Genomic DNA, 26648 nt, shown 5'->3' with positions numbered 1-26648 from the left:
TCTTTGAATCGGTTCCTCAGGTTCAAAGTTAATGCAAATATTTTCTTATCTTATACTCCGTTCCCTTAGGACCCTTTTCCTGTTGAGAAACCAATTGATGCCTTACACCAGATTGCTTACATCTCTGACAGAGAACATATTTACATTTATAAAGAGCTTTCTAGAGATAACTCCATAACTCCAAGGACAGACCGTTGTCCTGTGTTCTCAGGAGGGATATCTAGAGGTGGCAGGATTTGTAATTAAGGTGAGGGAGGGCAGGTACCCCTTCCACATCTTTCAGCATTCTCTCCACTCTTCTCTCTCCCTCTTCCTATCCCAAACGAGTGTTATGGCTCTACCTTGCCATCCTACTAAATTCTAAGCTCTTTGAGATCGTGAACCATGTCTTGTCACCTAACACGGCACATGCACCATTGATTCCAACTTCAAGTCTCTGAAGTTTGTTTTTAACCTTGCAGTTGGTTTAACTGAACTAATTTTTCTATGATGAGACTGCCTCAAGATTCCCTTTACTTTTTTATTGAAAGTTAGTTACAGAACACTGGATTTTGACACGATATTAATAGGGATTCATGTGACTACAAGGTGGAAACATAATTTTGTTCTGTGGGTAAAACCATTTCAAACATGGCATCAGTGAGGGGAAATAGTAAAAGATTCTTAGTGTTGAAAGTGGGGAAACCACTGTGATAGGTTATTAATAAGTGGCTTTATAGAAGACTTAAGCAACAACAGTAATAATAAAAATAAAGACTAACACCTACTGAGCTTTTAATTACATGCCTGGCACTGTCCCAGGTATTTTACAGGTATAATTTCATTTAATCCTCACGGCATACCTTTTCTGTACATATTGTTATTAGTCTCATTTTATAACCACAGCAATTGAGGCACAGAGAGGCTGGCCAAGGTGTCACAGCTAGTAGCAGAGCTGGGATTCAGAACCAGGCTGGGTGGGACCAGAACCTGCACTGTTCCTGAGGCAGCCAGCCATTGGCCTCAGAAGGGAGTCCAATATCTCCATACTACTAAGAAAATGAGAGCGGTGGCATCAGACTTGAACTTCAGCACAGGTCTCTAAGCTGTTATATTTAGGATATTTAAAAAGGAAGAATCCCAGAACTTCAGAACTGGAAGGACCTTGGGATGTTGACTCCAGATCCTTCCTGTCACAGATGAGGGAACTGAAAGATTGGGTTATGTGACTCGCTCAGTCACATAGCGAGATATTGCCAGTCTGCAGCTGAGATTCAGGGCTCCTGACTCCAGTTCCGTCTCCTTTCTGATCAGCCATGAGGTTTTGATTTACAAACATTCATCTCCCATGTTATAGCATAAAATGAGTTGTGCATGATGTGATAGAGAAAAGTTGAACAGCCTCTGCCTTTTAAGTTTGTATTTTATTACTGTAGCACCTCTTAATGTATATATTGAAACTAGTAGGAGAAAACTCTTAACAGTTTGGGGGGTTTTTCTGTTTTTCTTTTTTTACTTTCTTTACTGCTTCCTGTATTTGAACTGATATTATCAGTACAAATGGGAGCACATGGGCCAGTGAGGCTTTTGCTACTTTAGGGCAACCCCTCTGTAACTGGCATCTCTCAGCAACACAAATGTACTGTAACTTTAGTGTGGTAAAAAGCTAGCTATTTTCATACCAAGTGCTTTCTTATACGTGGGAAGCCATGGTGACATTAATTCCTCAGCTTCCTTTGGAATGCTCTCAGCTCTTTGTGTTGCCTGTTAGGCACTAAAGGTGCTTCATAAAATCAGCGTTGAAGAGCTGCAAGAAATTGGTGATTGGACAAGCTTTTTTTTTTTTTTTTTTAAGGCTAAGACTCTGGGTTTCCTGTATACTTCAGATAATGAATGCCCTCGTTTGAATTTAAATGCTTGGGAAGGAGTGAGCTGCTGTTGCTGATTCTTTTCATCATGGGAATACTGGATAAGTACAGTTTCCCAAGTAAACATTTGCCTCTTTGATTAACCTGCTTGGAAGCACCTCCCACGCAGATTCAGTGTGTAACTCTATGAAAAGTCATCTTTTCAAACGTCAATCTCAGAAATAAAATAAATGTTGAAATCTGAAGCCAAATAAAAAATGTACATTAACATTTAAAAAAACATTTTTAGTGAAAATATATAAAGGCAAATGAGATTTCTACCTGATCCCGACTAGCTTAGAAAAATCTGATTTGAGATCAATCTAACTCGATTTTTCTATCCAAAAGGCGACTAACTTCTCAGCACCACCTTGTGGTAGCTTTTAGTTAAACCAGGATGTTTGCTTATTGTGAGATTTATATTATACAGCATACAATTATACACTGTGCAATGGAGAAGTAAAGAGCATAATCAGAAACAGCGTTCTAATTTCTTTAGTACCATAGGGGAACCTGAACACTTTTGTTTAGTGTAATTAATTTAGTTCGTATTACCAACACACCTATGTTTTGTGGAAGCCTAAGTACCTTTATTTTAGGGATAGCACGGTAGAGTAAAATATTCTTTGTACAGTAGATATTCCAGAAATAGTAATTAAATGAATGACCAGATAAACAAAGGAGATGCAGTGGAAACAGTTGTGTCAAGATCTTTGAGCACGGTTGTCTTTCTCTTTACAAAACTGACATGAAATGACTAAAGCAGTAGGTTTTGTTTTGTTTTAATCATCTGCAGTAAGAGAGAATGCTATCCATTGATCAGAAAATTAAATAGCTTTTGACAGAAAGAAAACATAGGTTTGGATTGACTGAGAAGCAAGATAGAAGAAGACCACAGCCCAGCACCAATGAGCCATGCAGCAGAGCCCAGAGCTGCTGTGGGGTTTGCTCCAAGCAGAGATGGAAGAGAAGAGCCCCTAAGCCGGCATAACTGGGCTTAGACCCACTGAACCTTCTGATCCTTCCCTAAGGCAGCAAGTGTAGATGCTGATGGCAGGGTAGCACACCAGTACCTGAGATAGCTAGAGACTTGCGAGAAGGCACAGGGAGCCCCAACCTAAGAAGACAAGACACCGGGCACCCTCTGGGCATCAGCCCCATTGTTCCCCCACCGTCTCCCTAAGGCTGGCTTCTGTCATGGGGACCTGCAGTCAACAGTGACAGACAAGAAGTCTCAGACCTTGAGATGAGCCCCAAATCAGGAAATGCCAGACATTTGAAGGGAACCAACGCTATGAAAGAGGAATTACATTCAACAAACAGAAGCAACACCCAAGGAACAAATGAAAATAGTAAAATATGAGCACTTAGTGAGTCATTCATTTTATCTATTTAGCAAATATGCTTCTACCTAACAAAACCAAAGATAAAACTAAGAAAGAGGAAAATTGGAGTAGATTAATTTGGAAAAGAAACTAATAAAATTTACTTATTTAAACTTTTGGTGCATAATATGAAAGTTTAAAAATGCACCTAAAATTCTAGATTATCACAACATTAGGTAGGGAAACATAAGTGGAAATATATTAAGGATAGTAGGTATTTATTAGCTTAGGCTTTGATGTTAGAATAGAAGTTTAAAGTATGTTAAAACTAGCAGAATGTTAATGTAATACACATAAATACACACATAAAATTTGTTAGAAGACATTTTATAGGTGTCTTACAGTTAAAATTTACTGTTGAATTTTCAAAGTTTTTCCCATTGAATTATTTTCATATCTTTTTTGTCAATTAGTTCAGGTGTATTCTTTAATTTAGTTGTAAAAGGGAAGAAGAAACTGCAAATCAGGTACTATGAAAGAATTAAAGTAATAAAATGATGCATTTTTGACCATTTATGGATATATTTTTATTTTTTCAAGTATGGCTTGATTGTATTCTCCTAGAATTCTTTTGTAGCTTTACCATACCTATCTGTTTAATTCTGTTGAATTTTGTCATTCCTGTTATTAGAAAGGAACATATGACTAGCTTGACATTTTCTTTGTTCCACATGACACGAGCTCCCTTTTACCTGGAATATTTTTCTTGTGTCATAAATTGAGAATTGGTTCATAAAATATTATGATTTGGGAAATGTCAGCATACTAGTTTTAATTATAATCACTTGTTTGGCATGAACCTTTGGTAGTAAAGTCTTCAGCGGCTGTATAAATAGTTTAATATCCCTGACAGTCTCTAAAGACCTAGAATTTAAACTAAGGAATGTATTCTGTCTTTCTAGCTTTGAATGATGAATGCATAACGTCTATTTTACATTGAACAACTTTCAGAGTTTAATATGTTTTTCTCTTGTGAATTAGATACAAATATCATACTGGAATTTAGTAGTAAAATTAAAATTTCCATATGTTTAAAATGTCATTCATTTGTTCTTCAGTTGTAGTTTTGAGGGGGAAAATGGGGAAAACCAGAGAAAGGTAAATCCCCTCAGAAAACCATCTTTAAAATTCAAAAATTCATTAATATGCATTTCCTGGAAGACATGGAAATGACCAATGTGAGAATGAAAAATGCTTACCTTCACAGTGAACAAAATGAAATGTAGACTGAAATGACATTTTTTGGCTACCAGATTGGTAAGGTTTTCATTGATAGAATCCGGTGCTGTTAAGGGGACAAAGAAAAGGGCATCTTCCTGGATTGGTGGTGGAGTGGGGCCATGCCCATCACCTGGGTTCTAGGTTCCATGAAACATTCAGACTCTCATGACTGCCTGCCTTATGTCACATCGGTTAGCAGATGCTCAGAAGGAAAGAGCGGGCCAGGAAATACAACCTGCCAGCAGGACAGCATCGAGTATTTGCTCTTCAGTGGGAGGCTTCCCGACACCCCATGTAGTTGTCCACACAGCCATCTAGAAGCTGTTCTCTTTGGTATCCCAGGTAATAACTGGGTGCGAAGGAGTAAGACTCATATTTGTAGTTGCAGAACGATCCCTGGCTGAAAGCCTCAGTTCCCAGGAGCCAGGATCTATTGTAATAGCTCCATAACATGGCTTCCAAGTTTCCTGCAGGAAATGTGCCAGTTATAAGAGTCACTGAACTCAGGCACACCTGAAATGTAGAAAGACTATTTATGATTCCTTCTAGTCAAGATGCGATTTACCAATCAGGAGTTATTTTTCTCCTAAGCCGTGGAGAGTAGCGTGGTTGTCAGTATACCTTTATTGCATTCTTGGGGGAACAGAGCTAGAAAGTTAATTAAAGGTCACCTTCATCTATGTTTTAGGTCTTCTTTGGTATAGTTGAATAGTGTTCTGTAATTGTCTCTTTGAAGGACTTGACTTTTGTTGTATTTATTCTTAGGTGATTATATTTCTATGCTGTTATAAACTTTTATTTTATTTTTTTTTTATTATTATTTTATTTTATTTTTTTGGGGGGTACACCAGGTTCAATCAACTGTTTTTATACACATATCCCCATATTCCCTCCCTTCCTTGACGCCCCCCCCCCTCGAGTCCCCCCCACCCTCCCTGCCCCAGTCCTCTAAGGCATCTTCCATCCTCGAGTTGGACTCCCTTTGTTATACAACAACTTCCCACTGACTATTTTACAGTTGGTAGTATATATATGTCTGTACTACTCTCCCGCTTCTTCTCAGTTTCCCCTTCACCCCCCGCCCCTGTTATAAACTTTTAAACTTGACTTCTGGTTGTTGTTAGTATATAGAAAGAATATGATTTTTATGTTGATTTTGTATCCAGGAGCTATGCTAAATTCTTATTAATTCTAATGTAGCATCTATAGTTTCTTTAATATTTGTAGCAATCTATTGTTGCATAATAAATTATCCCCAGAATCTAGTGGTGGAAAGCAATAAAAAAAAAAAAAAAAAAAAAAAGGTCACCTTCTATTGCCGAAGGAAAAGGTTTGTTAACCCTTTGCTCACAGAGAATAAATGAGTATAATCGCTTTCTAAGAGCACAGTTTGGTAATATATATTGAAAGCTTTGTGCGTATATCCTTTCAATTTGACAGTTTTGTTTATAGGGGTTTATGTGATGAATAAGATATATGCACAACGATGTATCTATATATGTAGGTTCACTGCAACATTATTTATTATAGTGGATAACTAGTGACCATCTAAATGCTCAGCAATTGGTTAAGTAAATTATAGTACATTCATTTTGTAGAATACTATGTGAGTTTATGGAACAGATATTTCCAGAAACAACATTAAAAGGATTTATATCAAAATATTTAGTATTTAACTCTGGGTGATGATTTTCTATGTATTTTTTTAACTATGGATCACTGATTTTTAACTTTGATCACATATTGCTTTTCTAAATGATTATTTTTTTGCAGAGATGATCAAGAAATTTAATTTCAATGCATGCTGCTTACACTGATTAATCATGCATTTTCAGAGTTTTCATTCCATTAAAAAGGCTTGATCTTACACACCTTTAATGAAATTTTATATTTTATAAACCACTCAGATCTATCTCGTATCAACATCTGAAGTGAGTCTTGAAGTACTTCAAATCATCAAAATCATTCTCAGTTCATTTTCCCACATATGTTATGTGTAATTCTAACTTCTTGTGAAATCTCGTAAGCTATAAATCTGTCAGAACTGATATTAAGTGAATACAGAATTTTTTAGTTGGGCTGTGGAATTAATCTTGGGGGCTGGGAAGGTTAAGATAAATCTGGATCAGAAACTATGGCTCCGTTATATATAATTTGAGCCATATTTTAAACAAAATAAAGCCACGTATTGATAATATCCAAAGATATGTTTATTGCATTTGTTACTTGCTGTTTTGTGTTGTGTTCCTTATTCTCCCCACAAATGGGTGATCAGGTTAGTTGGCCCTGTGGAAGTGCTGTGTACTACAGAGGCCTAGTCTTTGGGACATTGACTGGGGTTCTAGTCCTGGTCCCACTAGGGACTGTGTTACCTCAGGACTTAGTTTCCTCATCTGTAGGATGGATGGATTAGATGAGGTGATCTCTTAGGTGTTTCTCAACCAAAAAAAGCCCTTAAGATTTATGTGATTTCTAGCTCTAAGATTTACAGTGATCAAATTTCTGATAGCTTTATGGTTTCTCTTTCAGTTTATATCTGTTCAAACTAGGAATTGCACCCCAGATCCAGGATTTGTTGGGCAAAGTAGACTTCACAGGTACTATTCTTTATCTTCATTATTTTTTACAATGTGGTTATTAAGGAAATGTAGCAATATATTTTTTTCATTCTGACATTATTGATTCCCTTTTTTTCTTATGTTGATCAGAGTAGAAAACTTGCTTATTATCTTGTGTATACTCTTTTGGGTTTCTGTTTCCCCACATTTGTGAAATGAGAAACTGAGGCTCGCTTCTTCTGAAGATTCTTGTTTAGAGTTGACCCCACGTTCTTGATGAAGATATTTCTTAGCACAAATATTTTCATTCCTGCCTCCATCTCTGTGGCTTCCATTGATTTTGTTGTTCTTTTTCAGAGGAGGAAATCAGTAATATGAGAAAGGAGCTTGAGAAATATGGAATACAGATGCCATCTTTCAGCAAAATAGGTGGTATTCTGGCTAATGAACTGTCTGTGGATGAAGCTGCACGTAAGTCTACTTAAAATTCAAACTTGCCAATGATGTGAGACTTACCTATTCTTGATTTTGGTTATAAGAAATAGAATATTTAGAAGATATTCTAAGCATCCTAAATTTTTTTTATTATATGTAGTATAGATGGTTAATTTGAGCATATAAGAATATAACCAAGTAATTGAGTTTGGACTCTAGACATCCACTTGTGTAATGTGATTTAAGACATTCCAGAAATGTCTTCATTCTCCAAAATGTTTCTCTGCTTTCTATGTCCTTAGATTTCAGTGGCAGGGTACGCACTGCTGTGAGTCTTTCCATGTTGCAAGTTAAATTGCTAGCATCTCTTGGAAACAACATGATACTTTCAAAGTGTCACCCTTCAAACCCCCAGTGGTTACCATAGTGCTTGATTCATTTTAGACATGCAGTGCAAGTTGAATAAATGAATAGGGATTGCATAACAGATGCAGAGACAGGACCCAAGATAGATGGGCAGGTGGAGAGGTTGTCAGAGGGATGCTCTCTGATGTGTCTGAGATCTCTTTTTTGAATACTTTATCAGACCCCAAGAAAGAAAGTAAAACTGCTTAATTTCTGCAGGGTCAGAACACCTGCCCATGTTGTCTTTTTTTTTTTTTTTTTTTTAATTGGCTATGTTAGGTCTTCGTTGCTGCACACATGCTTTCTCTAGTTGTGGCAAGTGGGGGCCACTCTTTGTTGTGGTGCGCGGACTTCTCATTGCAGTGGTTTCTCTTGTTGCAGAGCACAGGCTCTAGGCATGTGGGCTTCAGTAGTTGTGACTTGCGGGCTCTAGAGTACAGGCTCAGTAGTTGTGGCACACGAGCTTAGTTGCTGTGTGGCATGTGGGATCTTCCCAAACCAGGGCTCAAACCTGTGTCCCCTGCATTGGCAGGCATTTTCTTAACCACTGCGCCACCAGGGAAGTCACATGCCCATGTTGTCTTTTGCTGATAAAATTCTTTTTTTTCTCTTTATCTTGCAGTGCATGCTGCAGTTATAGCTATTAATGAAGCTATTGAAAAAGGAATAGCCGAGCAGACCATTATAACGCTAAGAAACCCAAACGCAGTTTTGACTTTAGTGGATGACAGCCTCGCACAGGAATATCAGAAGGAACTCTGGGAAGCCAAGAAGAGAAAAGAGGAAAATGCAAGGCTGAAGGTATTCAGTGAGATTCTGAGTGATCAATACAGTAAGAAGCGTGATTATGCATTGCTAGTTTGAAAAAGCTTTAATGTTACAAGGGATTTTTTAAAATCCACTGGCTGTGGTCTCTCTAGCCACAGGCCATTGGTTTGGGTGAAATGTAAGAGTAAAAGAAGACCATGCACTCTGTTAGGAAATTAGGTTTCCTTTTATGATGAATATTACAGGTCACGAGGATAGAAAGTCATGTTGAAAACTTACGTAGAAGGTATAGAAGCAGCAACTAAAGGTCTTCCCTTGTTGGGTATCGCCAACCTTGTATTAGCCAACTTACCTTCAGATTTATTACCAGAGGCTAATAATTGGGTGTAGTGAAGTTTAGAGAAGGTGTTTTTGAATCCACTTTCCTTGTATTTTCCCTATAGCTTCCCCTCCTATTCGAGGAAGTGCTTTCCCTCCTCAGCAAGGCAGCTGGCTCCTGATCCTCACTTCATACATCCCGCCTCCTGTCTTATTAAAACCTTTGCACTCCGAGATTCCACTTCCTCGCCAACGTTCCTCTCTTTCAGCTCTTACCCAAAGTAACGCCTTTATTTTAACCTTTTAACCTCAGTGGGTGGCTTCTGCCGGCATTGGGCACACTTGCCCCACGCCGCCCTGCCTGCCTTAGATTGCCTGCCTCCTGCCTTCTGTGCTTGTTGTTTTCCTCTGCATCTTTTAATGTCTCTTCCTATTCCTCCAGCTAAATATAGGGATCCTTCCAAGTCTGACACTGAATCACTCCTCTCTCTCTTCTTCCTCCATTGAGCTCATCCACTTGTTGACGAAATCATCTGTCAGCTTGGTACCAGGCCCCTCTGAAGCTCCTCCAGATACCTGCTTCTCTGCGTCTCGCTGGCTTTGCCCCCTACCACCTCAGAAGGGTGCTCATCTCTACCCTGCCCTTCTCGTGTGCATGCCTCTTGCTGACTTCCCTTTGGAATGACTCCCACATTGTTGCAGAACTCTTTTTATGTCCCCTGTGTCCCATGCATCACTGCCTCCTTCTGCCTTTTCTTGCCAGGCTGACCTCCATCACCCACCTTCTAGTTTCACCATTCGTGCCTCGGTCCTGCCCCTCCTGACCTTGTCTCAGGGCTCTCACAGCACCCTCGCCATGGATTTACCTGCTGTCTGTCATTCTCTAAGCCAGCCTTTCTCTGAGCTACAGGTTGCAAGATTAATCTTCAGCTACAAATCTGATGTCATCCCACCAGAAACCTCCCCTGACTCCCTACTGTCTACTGAGTTAAGTACAGGTCTGTCTTATGGCCTAAAAAGGCTCCAGGATACCCAACCTACCTCGCCATCTTTTTGGCTAATCCTGGACACACACTCTGTGCTGCAGCCTGACGTGCCACGCTTTCCCACCTTTGTGACCAAATCCTGTTCTCTACATCCTGACTTCTCCTCTCCTCCTTGAATGTTACTCTCTTCCTCCAGACCCTCTTCAACTGTTGTCTATAATTTTTTTTCCAACTAAGTATGTACTTCCCTAGAATATATTTTGTTCTGCTGTGTGTATTTGTAATTTGTGTTCTTGATTTTGTTGACTGAATCAGATGAAATTGCCAATAATCAACTGCTTTTGATCTACAAAAAAATGGCAATATCAAGTGGTCCAACCTAATGTTTTGCACATTAGACAACTGGGCCTTTACAGAGAGTCACTGGGCCTGCTGTTCACCTTTGTAACTCTTGCTGGCATAGCTAACCCTAGTGCCCTGCACAGAGCAGACACTCTTAAATGCTTATATTGAGTTCCCATGAATATTAGCAAATGGGTTTTAGCACTCTTTAAGTTTTTGCTTTTGAATATCAAGTTTTAGAAACATTTAACTTCAGGAATCAATGAAGCCTTTATTTTGCAGAATAACTGTATTTCAGAAGAAGAAAGAGATGCATATGAAGAATTGCTGACACAAGCAGAAATCCAAGGCAACATCAATAAAGTCAACAGTGAGTAATGGATCACATGAAGGAAATGGCTGCTTCTATAAGACGCAAGTTGTCCTTGTCCGAATCTCAGCAAAACTCTTAAACATGTATCCTTGTGAAAGTGCCTTATGTGATGAAAACTCCACTAAAAGTCAGTGTTGCTCTTAATTCTGATGTATCATCTGCCAGTTTTCCATGGAGCTTTCCTGGCCATCTCGTCCATAGTCCATGCAAAGTATCTCAAAGTATCTCGAAGCTAATTTAACTATACCTTCCTGTTTCATCATAGGTTCAGTGTATGTCATATTTTGAATCTGTCCCTTATTGGGCTAACCTTAAAGGTTATTTAGTAAAGAATATGAGTTAAAGATTGTCATTTCTTGCCCATGATTATGTCATGGCGTTGGATTGGAATTATAAAAGCTATTACTGACACCTCTGCTTTTTATTACTTCCCAATCATTAGTCTACAGTTTGTAAGAATTGTTTTCTTACAGCTTTTGTAGCATTGGTGCAAGTGAATAAGACTTGACAGGCCTATAAATCACATGATGGCAGATTTGAATCCCACGTCCCTGAGACTCCATGGAGCCACACAGGACTATTCTCCTTGGCACCTAGTGCAGCTGTGTGATTATAAAAAACAAAAAGCTTGGGTAATTAAAATAGGCATATGCAAGTTTTCCTTTAATACAATTTATTTTTACTTGAGGCAATAAGGAATTCTCTTGACATTTATGTCCCCTGGGTCAACCTAAATAACCCATATATACCCAAGAAATGAATACATCAAAGACCAGTTAGCTCATTTAATTTAATAAAGCATGTGAACGGAACTGTCTACCAATTTTAAATTTGGAGTGTCCACTAATTCCAATAGTCCTAAACCCTCAATGTAACCTCCTAGATGAGCTTTGAATGTTCTTTATGGCTCTTAGCACCTTCAAGGAAGTGCACACCTATAGGCGTTACCCAGGAGTTCGCTCCTAAGTTTCTGGTAGAGACATATTTTAAAGGCTTCAAGCAGTAATCAAGGAGGCCCAGAGAAAAGTGATAGAAATGTCTAGAAGTTAACAACTGAGTGGGCTTGAGAATTTACCTTCACTTACAACTGCTGAGAGCCCTAGGGAAACTTTTTTTTTAAGGGAACACCTTGACATTTTGTGACATGTGTTCCTATTCTTTTTTCTTTTCTTTTGTTTCTCAGTGAAACTCGATCCATTCTTTTATTCTTATTAAATTTTGAACATGCTGGTGATGATACATGAAGCACAGTTTCAAGTTGCTCTTTCTGCCCTATCTGAAAGTTGAGAATTTCATGATGTTTGACAGAAATGAATTACAGGAAGAAACTAATATTGCCAGCAAGACATCTGAGGTTCATAAGCTTAGCAGGGAAATAGTTCCATAGCTTTGTGCCATCATTTATTTTTAAAATGTTTATAACTACTAAAATAGATTTCTTTTTCATGTTAAATAAAATGACATATAAATGTTTCAATATTTTACTAAATGACATAATTTCCTGACCACAAATTTGATGCCAAATGGATGATACTTTTTTTCCACTTTTAAGTAAAAGGTATGAGATGGTCTGCACTAATGCATAACCAGCTAAAATTATGAAGGGCGTTGCAGGGTCTAATGGCTTTAAATGCATAGAACATGACTATTCTGAAGGTTTTGATCTCTTCCCATCAGAAAATGTATAGTCCAGTAATACTAAAAATAACCTTGAAAAAAATCCTCTAACACATATTGTAGCCAGTGACATGACAATGAGACAATTGTATGCTTTAAAATATGTCAGTGTAAGTACTTGACAAGCTTTTCACCAACCATAGAGTTTATTATATTAAAATGTTAAGGTGTTTACATTTGTAGCAGCCATGGTAGTGGCAAAAGTAACAACTTCGATGGTAGTATCACCAAATCTGTTGTCAGAGGCGTCAGGTTTGTTCGAACTGCAATCATTTAACTTTGGGGTTTGGTACGTACATTCCATTCATTACACATATTTTGTTAAGATTAGGGCTTGAAATTTTGTTAGATGAAGAGTGTGAAAGAGTGGTTACTTTATTATTTTTTTTAGAAAAAAAGTGATTCATTAAGAGTGTTGTAAAGGATATAATTTTTCTCATAATAGAACTTTAACAGAGCAGCAAACACGACAAACAACTGCAGACCTTCCTTTCTGGAATTCTTTCATTTATCATACTAGTTCTAAGAATAGAAAAAAGTATTTGGGTTCTTAGGGTCTTATTCTAACTTACTCTAAAAGTGTAAATTTTCTGGGGTGTGGCATGAAAGATTGCATTAGTTGTAATGAAGTATTTCCTGCTATTGAATAATGTGTCTCAGTAGAAAAGATATTGAGTATAGCTCTTTGTGAATGTAGTTAGAGAAGAGAAATTGCCGTCTGTTAAAAAGGGTTAGAATAAACTTGGTTGCAGTCTGGGCATGTATTAGGGAGATAGACTAATCCTTGAAAAGCTCTAGAAATGTAAGGCTCTGTGTTATTTCTGCTACCCTGACGCCTTCTTTATAGGGCAGAATCCTGCTGGTTCTGTCCAGTTTCTTGTTGCCTGGTGGCAGAGTTCATCACTCATTCTTCCATTTGGTCAGCAATTCCATTTCGTTTTCTGGAAACTATGCTGAATTTACTGTTCTAAGCACCCTCCATTTGGTCAGGTTACTGAACATTATAACTGGTAGAGATGTTACAGAGCTTCTGATTGGATCAGGTAATGTAAACCAAGGCATTTCTGTGATCAGGGCCTTTTTTTTTTTTTTTTTTTTTTTGAGGTTAAAAAATATATGCAATAGTACCGCCCGCCACCATCCACAGTTTTGTTTTCTGCAATCTCAGTTACCTATAGTCAACTATGGTCTGAAAATATTAAATGGAGAATTCCAGAAATAATTCATAGCTTTTAAATTACATGCTGTTCTGAGTTGCATGATGAAACCTTGCACCATTCCACCTGGCATGTGAATCATCACTTTGTCCAGTGTATTCCACCCTTTAGTCATTTAGTAGCCATCTCAGTTACCAGATTGTCCAGTACCATAGTGCTTGTGCTCAAGTAACCCTTATTTTACTTAATAATGGTTCGAAAGCTCAAGAGTAGTGATGCTAGCAATTCAGACACGCCAAAGAGAAGCTGTAAAGTGCTTTCTGTAAGTGAAAAGGTGAAAGTTCTTGACTTAATAAAGAAAAAAATTGCATGGTGAAGTTGCTAAGATCTACAGTTAGAACAAATCTACTATGAAAATGTGAAGAAGGAAAAAGAATTGTTCTAGTTTTGCTGGTGGACCTTCAGCTGTAAAAGTTCAGGCCACTATGTGTGATAAGTGCTTAGTTAAGATGGAAAAGGCATTAAATTTGTACAATAAAACATTTTGAGTAGGCAGGATCAAGATGGTGGAATAGGAAGATCCTGAACTCACTTTCTCCCAAGGACACACCAAGACTACAACAACAATAGAACAGCTCTCTGAGAATGACCTGAGGACTAGCAGAACAACTCTTGTAAAATTAAGGATATAAAGGAAAAATGGATAAACAACAAGGTCCTACTGTATAGCACAGGGAACTATATTCAGTAGCTTGTAAAAAACCATAATGGAAAGGAATCTGAAAAAGAATATATATCTAAATCACTTTGCTGTACAGCAGAAACTAACACAACATTGTAAGTCAAAATTATGGTTCAATAAAATAAAAATTTTTTGAAAGAATATAAAGGAAAAACCACATCAAGACAATTAGGAGGGGAAGAGAAGTGATCTAGTCAGCAGTGTGTCCACAAATGGAAAGGAATGCCACAAACACAGAGGTCTCCCTAATGAGCAAGAGGTTCAAGCCCCACATTGGGCACTCCAGCCTTGGGGACCAGCACCAGGAAGATGAGCCCCCTTAACTGCTTTTTGGAAACCAGGAGAGCCAGAGGGCTGTTGGAAACCCAAACTTCCTCTTAAAGGGTTCATGCACATACTTACACACTGAGTCCCAGTGCAGAAGCAGCAGGTTGAAAAGGACCTGGTGCTCTATCCAGCCTGCCAAGGCTGCACCAGCATGCCCCCTAACCTAATTCTGGCTTTAACACATACAGGCTGCATAGGAATACTCCTACATAAGGCACATCTTGAAGACTGGGAGAGGTACCTGTTTTGCCTAATTCATAGAGACAAACACAGAAAGTCAAAGAGAAGAAAATGTTCCAAATGAAAGAACAAGATAAAACCTCGGGGACTGGGAAACTCTAATGAAGTGGAGATAAGTAATTTACATGATAAAGAGTTCAAAGTAACAGTCATTAAAATGCTCACTGAACTTGGGAGAAGAACAGAGGAACACAGTGAAGCTTCAACAAAGAATTAGAAAATATAAAAAAGAACCAATCAGAGCTGAAGAATATAAGTACTGAAATGAAAAATACACTAAAGGGAATCAACAGCAGATTAGGTGATACAGAAGAACACATAAGCATCCTGGAAGACAGAATAGTGGAAATCACCCAATCATATAGAATAGCCATAAAACAAAATTTTTTAAAATAGGAATCATTTAATGGACCTTTGGGATAGCATCAAGTGTACTAACACTAGCATTATAGGGGTTTAGAAGAAGAGAAAGAATGGGGCAGAAAACGTATTTGATGAAATAATGGCTGAAAACTTCCATAATCAGGTAAAAGAAACAGATATCCAAGTCCAAGAAGCACAGAGAGTCCCAAACGAAATGAACCCAAAGAGATTTACACCAAAACATATCATAATTAAAACGGCAAAAGTTAAAGTTAGAGAATTTTGAAGCAACAACAGAAAACAATCACATTCAAGGGAACCCCCATGAGGCTATCAGCTGATACTTCAGCAGAAACTTTGCAGGTCAGAATGGAGTTGCATGATATAATATATTTAAACTACTGAAAAGAAAAGAAAACAAAAACCCTACAACCAAGGATGCTGCACCAGGCAACGTTGTCTTCCAGAATGGAAGGAGAGAGAAAGAATTTTCAAAATCAGCAAAAACTAAAAGAGTTCATCACCACTAAACTCACCTTACAAGAAATGTTAAAGGATCTTCTTTAACAAAACAAACAACAAACAAAACCAAACAAAAAGCCCAGCAAAAACAAAACCAAACAAAGGCAATAACAAGAAATAAGAAAATACATGAAGGGAAAAAATCTTACTAGAAAAGGCAAATACATTTGAAGAATACAGGTTTGAACTGTATGGGTCCACTTATACATGAATTTTGTTTTTCAGTAAGTACATACGGTACCAAATGATCTGAGGTTGGTTGAATGCATGGATGTGAAACTGTGATACAGAGTGCTGACTATGGGACTTGAGTGTCTGCAGATTTTTGTATCCGTGGCAGGCCCTAGAACCTTCCCCCATGGATACCAAGGGACAACTGTATATAGTAAAGGCAGTGGATCAACCACTTAAAAAGCTAGTGTGAAGATTAAAAGGCAGAAGTCATAAAATCACCTATAACTACAATAAGTTCTTAAGGGATACACAAAAAGATGTAAAATATGACATCAAAAACAAAATGTAGATGAGGGAGTAAAAAATGTAGAGCTGTTACAATGTATTTGAATTTAAATAACTAGAGCTAGGGATACATTGTTATATATGTATGTATGTATATAAACTTCATAGTAACCACAAACCAAAAAAAAGTGTTTTTAAAAGATGAAAAAAGAAGAGAAAGGAACCCAAACATAACGCCAAACAAAATCATCAAACCACAAGAGATTAAAAAAAAGAATAGAGAAGAACCTCAAAAACAACCAAAACGCAAATAACAAAATGGCAATAAATACATATCTATAGTCACTTTAAATGTAAATGAACTAAATGCCCCAATCAAGACATAAGGTGGCTGAATTGATAAGATTAAAACAAAAACAAGCCTCATCTATTTGCTGCCTACAAGAGACTCACTTCAGAGATAAAGACAACAGAGACTGAAAGTGAAGGGAAGGAAAAAAATACTCCATGCAGATGGAAATGGAAAAAAACCAGGGATAGCAATACGTGTATCAGACAGAATAGACTTTAAAACAAAAATAACAAGAGATAAAGAAGGACATTACATAATGATAAAGAGGTCAATCCAAGAAGAGGATATAATTTTTAAATATATATACACCTAACATAGGAGCACCTAAATATATAAAGCAAATATTAACAGACGTAAAGAGAGAAGTTGACAGTAATACAATAATAGTAGGAAACTTTAACACCCCACATGCATCATTGGACAGAACATCTAGACTGAAAATCAGTAAGGAAACAGTGGCCTTAAATGACACATTAGACCAGATGGACTTAATAGATACCTACAGAACATTCTATCCAAAAACTGCAGAATACACATTCTTTTCAAGTGCACAGGAAACATTCTCCAGGACAGATCACGTGATAGCCCACAAAGCAAGTCTCAACAAATTTAAGAGGAGAGAAATTATATCAAGCGTCTTTTCTGATCGTAATGATATGAAACTAGAAATCAATTCCAGGAAGAAAACTGAAAAAAACACAAACATGTGGAGACTGAACAACATGCTACTAAAAAACCAATGGATCAGTGAGGAAATCAAAAAATAGCTGGAGATGAATGAAAATAGAAATAAAACTTGCCAAAATTTACAGGTCATAGCAAAAGCAGGTCTAAGAAAGAAGTATATAGCAATACAGGCCTACTTTAAGAAAGAAGAAAAATCTCAAATCAACAACCTAAGTTTACACCTAAAGGAATTAGAAAAAGAAAAAAAAAGTTAGTAGAAGGAAGGAAATACTAAAGATCAGAGGAGAAATGAATGAAATAAAGACCAAAACAAAACAAACCCAGTAGAAAAGATCAATGAAACTAAGAACTGGTTTTTTGAAAAGATAAGTAAAATTGATAAACCTTTAGGCTCATCAAGAAAAAAAAAAGAAGGCCCAAGTCAATAAAATTAGAAGTAAAAGAGAAGTTACAACCAATATCACAGAAATACACAGAATCATAAGAGAATACTACAAAGATTATACTCCAACAAAGTGGACAACTCAGGAGAGATGTATAAATTCCTAGAAATATAAACTCTTCAAAGACTAAATTAGGAAGAAATACAAAATCTGAACAGACTGATCACTAGTAATGCAATTGAGTCAGTAATTTAAAAAAAAAGAAAAAGAAAACACTCACAACAAACAAATGTCCAGGATCAGACAGCTTCACAGGTGAATTCTACTGAATATTTAAAGAAGAGTTAATACCTGTCTTTCTCAAATTATTCCAAAAAATTGAAGAGGGGGAAACACTACAGGTTCATTCTATGAGGGCAGAATTTTTCTGATACCAAAACTGACAAAGATGCTACAGAAAAAGAGAAAATGACAGGACAATATTCCTGATGAACATAGAGGCAAAAATCCTCAACAAAATATTAGCAAACTGAATTCATCAGTACATTTAAAGGATCATACATCATCATCAAGTGGAATTTATTCCAGGGATGTGAGGATGTTTCAATATGCACAAACTAATCAATGTGATATACCATATTAACAAAATGAATGATAAAAAAAATTACATGATATGCAGAAAAAGCATTTGACAAAATTTAATATCTTTTCGTGTTAAAATCTCTCAACAAAGTGGGTATGGAGGGAACATACCTCAACACAATAAAGGCCATTTATGACAAACCAGCAGCTAACATCATACTCAGTGGCAAAAAGCTGAAAACTTTTCTTCTAAGATCAGGGACAGGAAAAGGATGCCCATCTCACTGCTTTTATTGAACATGGTATTGGAATTCCTAGCCACAACAACCAGATAAGAAAAAGAAGTAAAAGGTATCCAGATTGGAAGGGAAGAAGTAAAACTGTCACTATTTGCAGGTGAAATGATACTACATATATAATACCCTAAAGATTCCACCAAAAAAACCATTAGAACTAATACATGAATTCAGTAAAGTTGCAGGATACTACATTAATATACAGAATCTGTTGCATTTCTACGCACTAATAATGAACCATCAGAAAGAGAAAACAAGAAAATAATTTATAGATGCATCAAAAAAATTAAATACCTAGGAATAAATCTAACCAAGGAGATGGAAGACCTATACTCTGTAAACTAAAAGACATTAATGAAAGAAATAAGACACAGGTAAATGAGAATATATTTCATTTTCATGTATTGACAGAATTAATATTGTTAAAATGTCCATTCTATCCAGAGCAATCTACAGATTCAACGCAATCCCTATCAGAATACCCACAGCATTTTTCACCGAATTAGAAAAAATAATAACTAAAATTTGTATGGACCTACAAAAGACCCCAAATTGCTGAAGCAATCTTGAGGAAAAGAACAAAGCAGGAAGTATCCTCCCTGACTTCAGACTCTACTACTATAGCAATCAAAACAATATGGTATTGGCATAAAAACAGACACACAGATAAATGAGACAGAATAGAGAACCCAGAAATAAACCCACACATGTATGGTCAATTAATCTATGACAAAGGAGGCAAGAATATACAATAGGGAAAGACAGTGGTGTTGGAAAAACTGGACAGTTACATGTAAAAGGACGAAACTAATCCATTTTCTCACATCTGTTACAAAAATAAATTCAAAATAGATTAAAAACTTAAATGTAAGACCTGAAACCATAAAACTTCTAGAAGAAAACATAGGCAATACGCTCTTTAACATTGGTCTTAGCAATGTTTTTTTGGCTCTGTCCCCTGAAGCAAGGGAAACAAAAGCAAAAATAAACAAATGGAAACATATCAAAGTTTGGCATGGGAAAGGAAACCATTAACAAAACAAAACAGCATTCTACTGAATGGGAGCATATAGTTGCAGATGATATGACCAATAAGAGGATAATACCAAAATATATAAAGAACTCATACAACACAGTATCAAAAAAAAATCTAATTAAAAAATGGGCAGAGGACCTGAATAGGCATTTGTCCAAAGAAGATGTACAGATGCCAACAGATACATGAAAATGTACACAACATTACTAATGAAAAGAGAAATGCAAATCAAAACCACGATGAGGGATCAACTCACATCTGTCAGAATGGCTATCATCAAAAAACAAGAAATGACAAGTTGTGGTAAGGATGTGGAGAAAAGGGAGCCCTGTGCACTGTTGGTGAATAGAAATTGGCACAGCTGCTATGGAAAACAGTATGGAGGTTCCTCAAAGAATTAAAAATGGAACCTACCGTACAATCCAGCAAGCACACTTCTGGATATGTATACAAAGAAAATGAAAACACTAACTTGAAAAGATACATATACCCCAATGTTATTATAGTATTATAGTATAGTATTTTAAATAACCTAGATATGGAAGCAACCTAAGTATCCATCAACAAATGAATGGATAAAGATATGGTGTGTGTGTATATATAAATAGAATATTACTCAGCCATTAAAAAAAAAAGAACGAAATCTTGCCACTTGTGACACCGTGGATGGACCTGGAGTGTATTACGCCAAGTGAAATAAGTCTTACTGAAAAAGACAAATAGTGTCTGTTTTCACATATGTGTAGAATCTGAAAAACAAAACAAATGAATATGTAAAACAGAAGCAGAATCATAGACACACAGAACAAACTAGTTGTTGCCAAAATGGAGGTAGATGAGATGGAAGAAATAGTTCAAGGGGATTAAGAGGTACAAACTACCAGTGTAAAATAGTCACAAGAATGTAATGTACAGCACAGGGAATAGAGTTAATAATAATATAACTTTCTATGGTGTATAATCTGTAAAAATATTGAATCACTATGTTGTACACCTATAAATAATATGTCAACTATACCTCAATGAAAAAAGAAAAATATTTTGAGAGACCACTTTTATAATTCTTCTATTTTATTATTAGTTATTGTTATAAATTGAACTTTATCACAGGTGTGTACATACAAAAAAAAATAGTACAGAAATGTTTTGGTACTATCCATGGTTTCAGGCATCCGCTGGGGTTCTTAGAACTATACTAAAACACATGGGACTACCACACTAACACAGAATTATATAGTCATATGAATTTTGGTTGTACTATTTTTTAAAACATCTGAAATTATTTTTCCCTAAGAATCACACTTTACAGGACCCAAGAGATGAGAGAATATTTGGAGAACTAATATTTGGAAACTATTTGGAGAACTAATAACCATTCCATATCAAGCAGCAGTGTGTCCCTGTGCCTCCTTATGGGTTTCCCGTGTGCTGATTCAGAGAGAGGATACAGCCATAGGGCAAGCCTTGCTTCTGGTCTTCGCATATCTTTAATCTCCCTGGGGAGGCAGTGCTAAAGAGCAATGCCTGCAGGATGCACATGGCCCAGTTCTAAATACTGTGGCAGTTCCCGAAGTGTGAAGTCCTCAGGAACTAGAGCACTGCGAAGGCTTCAGGGGTGAGATGGTTCCAAAGCTGGTCCTGAAACGAAGGATTTTGTATGGACGTCATGCTAGGCAGGAATGACCTCGTAACTCCAGCTCTACCAATGCTGAGGTTCTTCTAGGGACTAGCTCCAAGGATTAGAGTGACTTCCAATTACAGGCTACCATTTCCAAGGCTTTGCTTACCATCCAACTACAGCTTTTCAGAGTTCATGGAAAGTAACTACTTAGGTTTTAATCCTTGGAAATATGGGCTGGTTGGGTCAGGCCACAGTGGGAAAAGGCACAGGTTCTGATGGAATGTTACCCCGACCCTCAGGGCTGGCTGCAGTGGACCACATCAATGCCGTTATTCAGGAAGGTGACCCTGAAAATACACTGCTTGCCCTGCAGAAACCGGAGGCCCAGCTGCCCACTGTTTATCCCTTTGCTGCTGCAATGTATCAGAACGAACTTTTCAACCTCCAGAAACAGAACACCATGGTAAGTCAGAGGAGACCCCAGTTACGGAGATGTTGATTCTGAGTCGTAGCAACGAGGAGAGCTGTTGAGGAAAGGGGAGTGGGAGGGTAGTGTCTGTAACTTGTATCAGTCCCTGGTCTCCTTGGCCTCCCTGCACCAATGCCACGGCCGTCTTCCCCTTTAACGCCTGCTTTTCACCTCCTTAAAGAATTGAGAGCGTGTTTAGGAAATGCAGGCAGGGCTCTGCATAAATACGCATTGAAAACTAGTTGTTCTTATTCTCTGTGTGATTTTCGAAGAACTTGGGATAATTTAATAACTACTGAAAATTTTTTTTTAAATATCTAATGTTTTTGATATAAAAAAAAAGCTCTGATTCTGCATTTCTAGAAATCTGCAACCGAGAACATTAGCACCAGGGCTTTGATTTCTGTCAGTGTGTGCTCCTTGCAACGCTGATAGTATTAAGCAGTAATAATCATATAAGGTTACAGTAAATAAGAGCATATGTGCTAGCACAGGATTAAGCCAAACAATGCAACAGAATGAAAAGTACGAGAAGCAGTGCCAAGAATTTCATGTATGAAAGAGCTAACATTTCAAAGACATGGGAAAAGAAATGAAATCCTTAAAAGTATTTAACCATGTGGGAAAGAAAACATTACCTCATTACACATAACAGAATAAGTTTCCAGTATGAAAAGTAAGTGTAAAAAATAATTTAAAAATTAAAAAGCTAAGGGAAAACGGAAGGACATTGGATCTTAAAAGCAAACACAGTACCTACCGCTCCACCAAAAAAAAAACAAAAGAGGGGGAGGCCGAAAGCATGAACAGGCAGTTCACAAGTACACAGGGATGTTTTACAGTATTATCTATAAGTGCTGAGAAGCAGGAAGCAAACCACATGTGAAACTAATAACAGAGTACACACCCTACCATTACGTGGAACAATGAGATTGAAATATATAGCATTGTCTTGTTTTTTACAATAAGAAAAGTACTTGAAAAACGAAAATCTCTGTAAATGTTTGCATGAGTTAAAAGTGTATGTCACTAAAGGGCTTAGGTAGTAGGATCTGTTTTCTTATCCTTGCTTATTAAGATGTACGGTGTTTTATAAATAGGAAGATACTACAGTTGACCCTTAAACAAGAGGGGTGTGAACTGCACATACCACTTACATGTGGATTGTTTTCAATAGTAAGTACTGTAGTACCACATGATACGTGGTTGGTTGCATCCAGGGATGCAGAACCTCGGATATAGAGGGACGAGTACGTGGAGGAACCGCTGATATGGAGAATTAATTATACACAGACTTCGGACTGCGTGGAGGTCCAGCACTCCTAACCCTGGTGTTGATCAGTGGTCAAGTGTTTCGTAATAAAAGAAAAATAAGTTATTTCCTTAAGCTGCACGTAGGTTGTCTCGATAACGTTGTCCGCGTTTCTCTAGCTTTGAGGCGTAAGGCTACTTATACTCTAGCACATTCATCCATTTCTTCTTTATTTGTCCTTATTCTTTGGCTGTGCACCATTTTAGATATTTGTGGTGAATCGCAAATGATTCCATTCTGCTCTTTGCTTGTAATTTGATACCTTCCATGTTAAACTCGTAGTTAACATAAGGTATTTGGATAAAACTTACATGTTCCCTATAAAAACCCACTTCCCATTTGGTTTGGAATGTAAAATTATGCTTTGTTAATCTAAAATCAATTTGCTGAGAGATTTCTTTGGAGAATCAGAAAGCTATAATGCATTTTAATATAAATATTACATTATATATATGAAATATATAATATTCTAAATGCAAAGATAGATATCAGGGCTTTTAGAAATTTGTTTCCTCTATGTTCCTTCAATACGATGGAAGAAATAACCCTCGAAGTTGGGCCAAGTCCATATAAAATGGTTAAAAGGAAGAAAACGTTGAAGGGGAAGGTGTTCTGTAATCTGAGATGTATTTTTTACTTGCTTTTCATTAAGATTTACCTCACATTTCATCAAATATCTAGACCTTAGAGTATGTTTAAAAATTTTTACCCAATTATAAAAATGTGACTTAGACTAACTTTTTTGGAATTAGAATCAATATTCTTAGCTTAAAGACTTCGATCTACTTTTCTGGGGTTATCATCTTTAGGTGAAATTCTCCCTTCCTTTCCTTACCCTTAATTCAAACTGAAAATCATGCTAATATCTTCCCTGGCACTTGCAGACAGTAACAATGTTATCTAATCTTTGGCTTCATTATTTGGTAAGATTGAGCCTATTAGCAGCCAGTATAGTAACTGCTAGTAGCAATCAGCTATGGCAATGCAGATGTTTGTGGAATCATAACTGAGGGTTGTAATAAACTCAGTGCCCAAAAGGATCATCTCAGGAAAACCCAGAAGCCATTGACCTGTTCTTTAAAGCCAATGAAAGATAGGTGGCCAGGGAGCCCTCTTTATCCTGGGTTCTCACAGTCTTTGACTTTTCTTTATTCTTTGAAGAAGAGTACATCCTGAACCCCCATCCCATACACGGGCTGTGTAGATTTGGGGAGCTTATATTGCCATATGTTTTCCAACAGAACTACTTGGCTCATGAGGAGCTCTTGATTGCGGTGGAAATGCTCTCTGCTGTAGCTTTACTAAACCAGGCCTTGGAAAGCAACGATCTTGTGTCTGTGCAGAATCAACTCAGAAGCCCAACAATGGGCTTCAACAGTCTGGACGAGACGTATGTGGAACGGTAAGGGAACATTTTCCAAACCTCCTTTCCATGCAGAAGCGTGTGTTTGGCAGATCTCACAAATGAAGTACTTGTTCCTCCCTGAAGCAGTCCATATATCCATGCTTATTTTCTTGAAAGCTAGTCCACTTTGTTCTGAGAGTCCTTCTGAATTCAAGTTCTTCACAGTATTCCTTTTAGAGGAACAAGAGTCTAAGGAGGGTGATCCTTTGGCAGTCACGGACTGTCTTTGTCATTAGCAAAAGCTATAGGCTAAAAATACATGTTGAAAGCATACCTTCCCTTGGGCTTCTTTTGGAAACAACAGAATGTAGAAGAGTTGCAAGCAACCTTAATCATCATCCTGTCCAGTTTTCTTATTTTACTGATGAGGAAACCGAATCTGGATTTGTGGACCCCAAGTTGGGCAGCTGGGCCCAAAACCCCATTCTTTTGATGGTTAAACCAAAGGAATCTTGAGACCACAGTGGAGCACGGCAGTGGGTAGCGATCTCAACTTAGTGTCTTTTATTTCTTGTTCCTGACATAAGCTACTGGATAGTATAGTTGATAGAATTATAAAACACCATAGCAGATCTAGAGAGGAAATTAAGGGGCCAGAATAAGGAGCCCATTAAGACAAAAGCCCAAGTTAAAATGAGTGAATTTTAACTTGTGACCACCAGGGGGAGATGTCTGCATAGATCTTGGCGAAAGCACTTTGTGAAGATACTGGTTCTGGAACTGCTGAAATAGGTAATTCTCTTGGGTCACGTACAGTTGTACAGGAAAAATAAAAAAGACCTGTTAGATTTTTTTTAAAAATGGTGTTTGACCACTTGTCTACATAGAGACTGGCCCAAAAGTAGTAGAACAGTGGCTTTTCCTTGTTTTTAGTCGTCTTGGAAAAACTGATGTTCTCATACTGCTTAAATTTGACCACCTGGTTCCTATAACTCTTCAGAGTTTATTTCCAAGGTAACTTATTTCTACCTCCACTATTTATATTAATGCATCGTCCTCCCCTTCAAGCTTAGAAACTCAAGTTAACCTGAGTTTTCCCCTGCCCTCTGTGAGGTACCCTTTTCTCCCTGACAGTAGCCAATATGTGTGTACAATACCTCTGCATGTTTTCATTTCCCAGCAACCACCTCATTTAGATATTTTACCTTTGCTTTTGTAATAACCTCCAAATTGGTCTTGCTCTGTCTTTTCTCTCCTCATTCATCCGTCTGTAACTAGGCTTTGCTGCTCTCAGTGCTGGAGAAGGCAGACGTGGTCACTCCCTCATGAAGCCCAGCAGTCTAATGGGACGTGTTGATAATTATCAGGACACATGGAGCATCCCTGGCCACTTCCCTCTACATGACAGCACCCCTTCCCTCCAGATCACCCATTTGAATGATCAAAAATCCTCTCTTCCCCCATCCCAATTTACAAATAACCCATTAAGGACCCCACACCCTATTTGAGAACCAGTTTTATACCCATGATTTTCACCTGGGGCCACAGATACTGCTTCAGAGTGCAAGTGTTCTGTATGAAACACTTTTAAAATTTGTGGTTGTGTAAATAATCTTTTAAAAATTTGATTTAAGCACTTTCTGGGTCACCTGGATGACCCGATACCTGCGATTCCAGGGCCCCCTTTGGTTCTTGTGTTGAGCATTCCATTGGCCCCAAGTGATCTTCCACAGCCTCAACATTTCAATTTCCGTGTCAGCTCTTCACCCAGCTCTTAGAAGCCCAAGTTGGCGGGTGTTCAGGTTTAAGAAACACTGGGCCTCTCCCCTGTGGTTGTACAACTTCACAGTACGTGGGTGCTGGGCAGGGCCACCTGGATGAATTCTTACAAAGTCTCTCCCAATTTTCCGTGGCTTCTGCCCTTGGGGCTGTGTTTTCCCAGAAAAGTTCTTTTGTCCAGTTCTCACAAAAGTGATATAGGGTTGGCATTGGTGCTAGGCAAACACTGTTTCCAGATTAATTGTTCTAACATGTAGCTCTGCTTGTAATGCTCCTCTGTTTGATTGTCCTCTGTTCTCATCTGAATTACTCTCAACGTGGTGTTCTGCCCTTTGCTCCAGCTACAGCCCGCCTTGTGTTTTACTCTCAGCCAAGCTGGATCTGAACACACTCAGTTCATTCTGGCTTATCTGCTGCTCTGCATGCTCCTCTCACCACCCGGAACATGGTGCCTGTCACCCATCTCCACCTGACACGGTGCTGGAGCTTTCAAGCCCTTCCTGCCGTAGACGATGCTTCTGCGAACTACTGCGATGCTCCTCCCACCCCAGCTAATGTCATCTCTTCTGAGAACTAACATGATGTGGTTCAGGAACATAACCTTGGAGCCAAAAGTGTCTTT

The 26648-nt window shown here is 37.8% G+C and overlaps 1 protein-coding gene across 1 annotated transcript in view; it reads left to right on the top strand.

Moving 5' to 3' along the window:
• Positions 1-26648, top strand: part of IQGAP2 (IQ motif containing GTPase activating protein 2) — a 228687-nt gene that overhangs the window by 101453 nt on the left and 100586 nt on the right. Inside the window, 6 exon segments of the mRNA XM_057740854.1 lie at positions 7022-7089; positions 7408-7521; positions 8513-8691; positions 10587-10674; positions 21421-21584; positions 24144-24304. Coding sequence (XP_057596837.1) covers positions 7022-7089; positions 7408-7521; positions 8513-8691; positions 10587-10674; positions 21421-21584; positions 24144-24304 — 774 coding nt within the window.

This window comes from Hippopotamus amphibius, chromosome 1 (assembly GCF_030028045.1).
Source record: "Hippopotamus amphibius kiboko isolate mHipAmp2 chromosome 1, mHipAmp2.hap2, whole genome shotgun sequence".
Lineage (NCBI taxonomy): Eukaryota > Metazoa > Chordata > Mammalia > Artiodactyla > Hippopotamidae > Hippopotamus > Hippopotamus amphibius.
The sequence above is the reverse complement of the archived record's forward strand: the minus strand, read 5'-3'. Positions and strand labels throughout refer to the sequence as shown.